Source organism: Protobothrops mucrosquamatus, unplaced genomic scaffold (genome assembly GCF_001527695.2).
Source record: "Protobothrops mucrosquamatus isolate PMUCROS unplaced genomic scaffold, P.Mucros_1.0 scaffold487, whole genome shotgun sequence".
NCBI lineage: Eukaryota > Metazoa > Chordata > Lepidosauria > Squamata > Viperidae > Protobothrops > Protobothrops mucrosquamatus.
Genome location: NW_015386806.1, coordinates 278,869 through 285,925, shown reverse-complemented (window position 1 = coordinate 285,925; position 7,057 = coordinate 278,869). Strand labels below are relative to the sequence as shown.

Genomic DNA, 7,057 nt, shown 5'->3' with positions numbered 1-7,057 from the left:
GACCGGCAGAAGATAGCAGCGGCCCGGCAGGCAGAGGCTAGCAGCGACTGGAGGAAGCTGCGCCATTCAGCGACGTGGCCTGCAAGAGGAAGCAGCAACCCGCCGAAGCAGTCGCGGCGAGCAGGAAAGCAACAGTTCTAAGGAGGCTGCAGCAGCGGGGCCTGAGCAAGGTGTGTAGCACAATCGGGGCCTGACATTCTCCTTGGCCGGCTGGTTGGGGTGTCTCATCTAGGCTGGTTGGTTGAACCCCTTCTTCTAAATCAAGGAGACACTCCGTCATGGCTAGGACAGGTTCAGTAAACTTCCTAGCTACTTTAAAGCGAATTCAATGAACTTTGCTCTTTGACCACTAGGGGTCACTCTATCTGGGTGGGCACTTCGGGGAAATTCCCTCTTTGGCCATCAGGGTACACTGTTTGCGTGAGTGAGTGCTTCAGTGAAATTCACTCTTTGACCACTAGGGGTCACTGCTTGCATCCGTGGGTACTTCAGCGAAGTTCACCCTTTGACCACTAGGGGACACTGCTTGCGGGTCAGCCACCAGGGTGCTCTTCCTCGAGGTTAACCCTTTGTCCACTAGAGGGCTCTCTCTGCGTGATTAAAGGCTCGCGTGAAGTTCCTTCTTTAACCGCTAGGGGGCGCTTGTAGAAAGGTCAGCTAAATTCTGTCTTCTAGTACCACGTTGCACGTTAGTGGCCACCTGGAAAATTACTGAGCTCCAACTAGCTCCCATAAACTTCCACCATGGTCGTTATGTTGTAAGCTGTTGACCGCCTGGAAAATTACTGAGCTCCATCTAGCTCACATAAATATCCGCTTGGTCGTTACGGCTTTGTGATAATAAGCAAGGTTAATTTGCTGCCTTTTTTTCTCCTTAATTTGCCCTCAGCAAAGATACCACTAGGGGTGACTGCTTGCGTGAATGATTACTTTGGGTGAAGTTCACTCTTTGCCCACTAGGGGGTGCTGGTTACTTTGGATGAATTCAGGGAACTTTGCTCTTTGACTATCAGAGAATCACTCTGCAGTTAGAAATTTCAGCGAAGTTCCTTCTTTCACCTCTGGGGTGTGCTATTAACTTGGGTTGGTGCAAGCCTGCTATTTGCAGATCAGCTACCAAGGTGGGGGATGCTGTTCTTTCAGCAGGGCTATTGCTTTGTAAATGTGTATTGGTTGTTTGCAGGTTGCTACTAGGGGGAGTTACTGCATTGCTTATGCTTGAGAGGGCTTTGTTTGAAACACATTCTTCTAATTCCAAGGGAGGGGGTGAGAAAGCCTCCTCTCACCAGATGGGATTACAAAGAGAAATGAATGGATTAATGACTTTCCTTAGTAACAAAATTAGCCTGGTTGCCAAACTAAGAGGCTGGTGGCTGCTTTCTTTCTCAGAGCGATGTACAAACAAAAGAAACAAAATTCTTTGCCCCGTAACCTTTCTGGGCTGAAGCGTTCTGAGCAATATGCAGACAAAGGAAATACAGCTTTGAAGTTGTGGGAGCAGCTCTCTTCCCTCTAAATTAGCACTTTGCAACAGACAGGCTGAGAACAGTCACTCGGTTTTCCTCCCTTTGAAGGCAATTAAAAGTTACTTGCTCCCCTCTTGGCTTCATGCAACAGAAAGGAGGGGAGGAGGGGGGTGGCTGCTCCAACACTTCTCTGATCTTTAGAAACACAGTCTTTAGATATGCAAGAAATTCTTACAATGAGATGCAATAGGCAGGAACGTTTTGGGGAGGGAGGCTGCACCCAATTTGGCTCTTTCCCTTTACTTTAAACGTTGGCTGGTAAACAGAGTACTTTCTTTAACTCTTTACTTTAACGGAGGGAAATGCAGGCAGACGAAAAAGGCAGTTAGAGGAAATTAGCCATATCAATTTACTTTTCTTCCTTTAAAGCTGATACTGAGATAATATTGATCTTACTGCATATAAAGAACATTGCTGTTTCTGCTGATATGAAGCATAATAATGATTTTACTGTTCTGGAACCTCTTAAGGAGACAGCGCTTAACCCTATAAATGCCAAACATTCTAACATACAGTTCTCATCTAACTGGCTGATCCAGAACACGTGAGATGCTGTATGCTGACTCCTCTGCTCTCAACATTGCTAACATCTCCACTTTTGTATATTTAAGATATACAAAGCAGCTCTGTTTTGTACGTTCAGGATCTTGCATGCAAACAAGTGCAAAAAATCCTCACAAATATTTTTGTATGCTGCCTGTCTCACTATATATCTCTGGGTGAGGGGCATGCTTATTTTCTTCAGGCATGGCATCTTCTGCCTATTTCCTTCTTTGCCCATTGCACTCATGGTGAACATTTTCACTGAGAGTTTCTCTTGTATAGTTCCACCTGAGGATTTAGAAAATCTCTACCCTTCAAAATCACATATCTTATTAATGGAGATATTAATGGTCATCTGGTTCTTTGCATGTTCCTCAGGTTTGGGTCCCCTCCTTCTCAACAGGCACTGGGCTGTGTGTGAACCATCTCCTGTTTCCCTGCCCTGAACTGGGATGACGTTCTACAAATCACTTCCTAAATCTGATGGTTGCTAAGAAACCACCCTAGGGCTGTCAGGGAGATCGCTAAGTGACACCCTCGCCTCACTTGCCAATTACATCACACCTGCCAATCAACTGTGGTCCCGTCTCATTCCAAATGTGCTTGGCTCAACTCTGCCATCAGCAGTTGAGCACCCAAATGCTTTCCCGCCCCCATTTTGTCTTCCACCTTCCTGGATAAGATCCACGGTAGCCTCCCTGAGCAAGTCCTCCCTCTCAGCTCTTCTAGACCACCACATTCCCTCCCTCCCACATGACTTGCATATTATGCTTACCTTACAGAGGCTGGAGATAGTGGACTTGCATATAGAGGGGCTTCGGCTAGGATCGCTGTTACTATGGCAACCCAGGGATGTTTACAGAAACGGCTCAGCCAAAGATAGGGATCGGGGATAAGGGGGATAGCTGGTGAGGGGATCTTGATGCTGGCTTGCTTCTGAGATATTCTCCACAGCTTCATGCACAAGAAAGAGCCGTGAGGATCGGTTTAGTTTTGCAGCTCTTTAGAAACCCAAACCTTACAATAATGGGACATCACCTGCTCATGGTCCTGAGTCAAGTCTCTGATGAGTTGGTTTAGCTATAAATTCACTTGTTTGGTGTGTGTGTGTGTGTGTGTGTGTGTGTAAGTTAGCGAGAACAACAGAGGAACACTGGGATATGGTGAATTATATAATTTACTACAGTTATATCAGTAAAGGAGAATATTTGTAGCTCAGGGTTGAAATGGGGGTGGTGGTGGTCCTTGGTGCTTCTGAGCTTGGTTGTTTTCTTGCAGACGTTTCATTACCCAAACACCATCATCAGTAACATCATCAGTACTAGTCATCTATTGCTAGTAACATCATCACTAGCACTGATGATATTACCGAGTTTGGGTAATGTAACATCTGCAAGAAAACAACCAAGCTCAGAAAGCACCAAGGACCCCTCCTTACAGTTATATGTTCACACTGCAGAGCAACTCTTGGGCGGCTTACAATTAAAATCATGAATATAAAAATATTAAAAATAAGTCACCTCAGCTCAAAGAGACGGACCGGTTGTAAAGTTGGAGTGAGAGGTCCATAGCTAAAGATTCCTGCTGTTTTTCAGTTAAAGCTTTTAATCTGCAGCTGCTTTGCCTCATTTCTGGAACTTTTAGAGGGTCTGGAGCAAATTATCTTTTTTTGTAACCTTCTAGTCCTCCCCACCTTTTTTTCTTTTAATATACCACACAAAATCTGTTAAGGAGGGAGGTTTGGGTAACTGCAAAGTGTCTTGATTAGACAGCGAGGAACTCTCCATCTGGAACCACCCTTTTGCAAACATCTCTCCTCCTGCCTCCAGTTTGGTCCAATCTCTTCCCCCGCTGAGCTGGATACTCAGAGATTGTCCCTGCTTGTTGCCATAGAGACCCTCTTCCAAATCTCAGGCCTAAAGCTGCAGAAGGAAGAAGAGGTGGGGAGGGGGGGATTGTAGGTGAGAAGAAAGTCACTCTCTCGCCCCACACCTGCCCTCCTGGATTAGCATCTTGGCTTTCCCTCAACAAGTTCCAGTGGCCTGCATTAAACAGGAGACTGAAGATCAATACTGTAAAATATTTGCTGACTTGCAGACAAACAACTGCAGGTGTCATTTTAAAATGTCATGTCTGGCATGTTGGCTCAGAATTCATGCTTTCTGAGCAATTTGGTATGTTTCTCAGAATGTCTTTAGGCCTTTTAAAAAATTTCATCTACCAAAAGAGCGCCTCAGATGCAGCCCTGTATTCTTGGAATACCTTTTAAATTTGATTTTTTTTTGACATGTAAGCAGAAACTGATGCACTCTCAAGTAGGGCTAGGCTGGAAATTGAAGAACAGGATTTTTACATGTGCACACAGACCATAGACCAATCTGTCTTGTGAATATAGTACAGGTAGGCCCTCGACTTAAACTACAATTGGGACCAGAATTTCCATTGCCAAACAAGGTGGTTACTAAGTGAATCTTGTTTGATTTTGCAATCTTTTTTGGTTGTTAAATGAATAACTGCAGATGTTAAGTGAATCTGGCTTTCCTCACTGACTTTGCTTGTCAGAAGCTGGCTGCGAAGGTCGCAAATGGTGATCACATGACCCTAGGATGCTGCAATTGTCATAAATGAAAGCTGGTTGCCAAGAGTCTATGTGATCATGTGACTGTGGGGATGCTGCAATGGTTATAAGTGTGAGGACTGGTTGTAAATTACTTTTTTCAATGCTGTTTTAACTTTGAAGGGTCACTAAATGAATGGTTGTAAGTCAAGGACTATGAATTATGCCTCAATTTCTTTTTTTATGTCTGGCACATCTTTGCTTAGGTTTTGAAAGTATTGTCCCCCCCACCCTTTTACTGTTTCAGTAAAGTCTTAAGAGTGAAAAAAGAACATGTAACATGGAAAGAGCATATATTATGGACGACAAGATTATAAGGTGAAGAGAGCAGGGCGTATATTTTATTGTAAATATTTATAGTTCTATCATCTTCAGTTTTGCATAGCTGAAGAGATTGGAGACCCAATGCCTTCAAAGCAGATAGCAATGAATTAAGATAACACAACTTCACATGTTCCTTTTCTCTGTTGTCAGTTTCTGTAATCTTACCTTAGCATTCTTCTAAATAATGTTTTTAACTCTAAATTCTTAACAATATATTTTTTCTGGACTTCCATGTTCTTTCCCATTGTGTCTTTCTTTTACTGATTCCTTTGCCGAATTGCTTTTTCCCACATCGGACTTATATTTTTCATTAAACTTTTTCTTCTGTGTCCCCTTTCTCAGTATGCAGCTTTGTTGTACACAAAAGATGTCATGAATTTGTCACTTTTGAATGTCCAGGAGCTGGGAAAGGGCCCCAGACCGATGTAAGTGTCTTTTTCATTACAGAACTCTGTGTCTTTTGAGAGATAAGTGAGATTGTGGTGAGAAAAAAATATATTTTGGGGACAGTTGGAAACTTGGACAGTGGGTCTCTCCCTCCATTCCAGGTGAACGTCCTGGTTTCCTTGCTATTTATACTGCTGACAGAGGGAATGGATACTTTCAGCAGCTGGCATGGTCCTATTTCTATTGTCCTTGGCCTGAAATATTAAGGAATAAACTAGAAAAGATGGGAAGATTTGCCTCTTCTCTTTCAGAAGCACAAAATTTCCCAACTTTTTTTCTTGCATAAAATTTGGGGGTATATTCAGCCATTCTGGATGCAAAAGCAGATTTATGCCATGCAGATGCAAACATATTTCCTTGTGTACACCATTTGTTCTGCTGTGGAGAAAATACACAAGCATGCACACACGCGCACACACACACAGAGTGGCTGGATAGTGTAATTGTTAGAGCACAGCTTTTGATGCTATCTGCAATGAACCATTTGACGATCTTTTCTGTATTTATATTATTATTAGATTGTTTTTATCCTGCTTTTATTACTTTTTTCTAAGTAATTCAAGACAGCGAACATATCTAATACTCCTTCCTCCTCCTGTTTTCTCCACAACAACCCTGTGAGGTGGGCTGGGTTGAGAGAGAAGGACTGGCCTAAAGTCCACCAGCTGGCTTTCATGGCTAAGGCAGAACTAGAACTAACTGTATCCTGGTTTGTAGGCCAACATCTTAACCACTATACCAAATTGGCTTTTTCTATATGGTGAGAAAAGGGAATATAGGCTTTTTAGAGATGATGATGGGAATTCAGATAAACAAAAGTGTTGTTTTCTGGCTGCCACACAATAATGGATACGTGCCTTCACTAATTACATATGTTTATAAATTTTCTCTTTTGCAGGATCCCCGGAATAAGCATAAGTTCAAAATCCATAGCTACAGCAGTCCCACTTTTTGTGATCATTGTGGCTCGCTCCTGTACGGACTAGTGCACCAGGGGATGAAATGCACCTGTGAGTAAGCATTAATTGTTCTCTAGAGTTGTGTGAATTGTTATAAGAAAAAGAATTAAAATGCTGTTAGCTAAATAGTAGAAATGATTGTCACAAAACTAAGGGCTGCTGTGGCATGGAAAAAGTCCCCAGTTCTAATATTATATCCTTCCTTAATACACAAGGCAGGCAGATAAATCATATTTTATTATTAATAGTATGATTGGTTGCACAATCAGTCAAATGGTTAGATTGGATTTTGTATTTTTATTCCTCTATCAAGTCCTTCCCATGGACCTAGGATAGGCAAATATTGTTCAATGGTGTTAAAGTTATTGTCACATGATGTAAGCTGTTCCAAGTAAAGCTGCCTAAGAAGTGCTCCAGATGTTTTGGGATTGCACCCAAGGTGCCTGTTGTGTCCTGAGCCTGCAAGAGGCAGGCTCGGGACGTTGCAAGAGTCCCGGGCATTTGCAGAAGCTGCCCGGGACCAGACTGAGCGGCGCCAGCCTTGTGCGCATGCGCAAGGCGGGAAAAGCCCGCCTCATGATTGGTTGAACTTGCCCGGGGATCAGAGGGTATAAATAGAGGCCTGCGTGCCTCTGCTCTGG

The 7,057-nt window shown here is 43.2% G+C and overlaps 1 protein-coding gene across 1 annotated transcript in view; it reads left to right on the top strand.

Annotated features, from left to right (window-relative positions):
• LOC107288141 (protein kinase C gamma type-like) overlaps nt 1-7,057 on the top strand; it is a 124,355-nt gene that overhangs the window by 90,578 nt on the left and 26,720 nt on the right. Inside the window, exons 3-4 of the mRNA XM_015816727.1 lie at nt 5,353-5,435; nt 6,356-6,467. Coding sequence (XP_015672213.1) covers nt 5,353-5,435; nt 6,356-6,467 — 195 coding nt within the window. The remainder of the gene's footprint in view (nt 1-5,352; nt 5,436-6,355; nt 6,468-7,057) is intronic.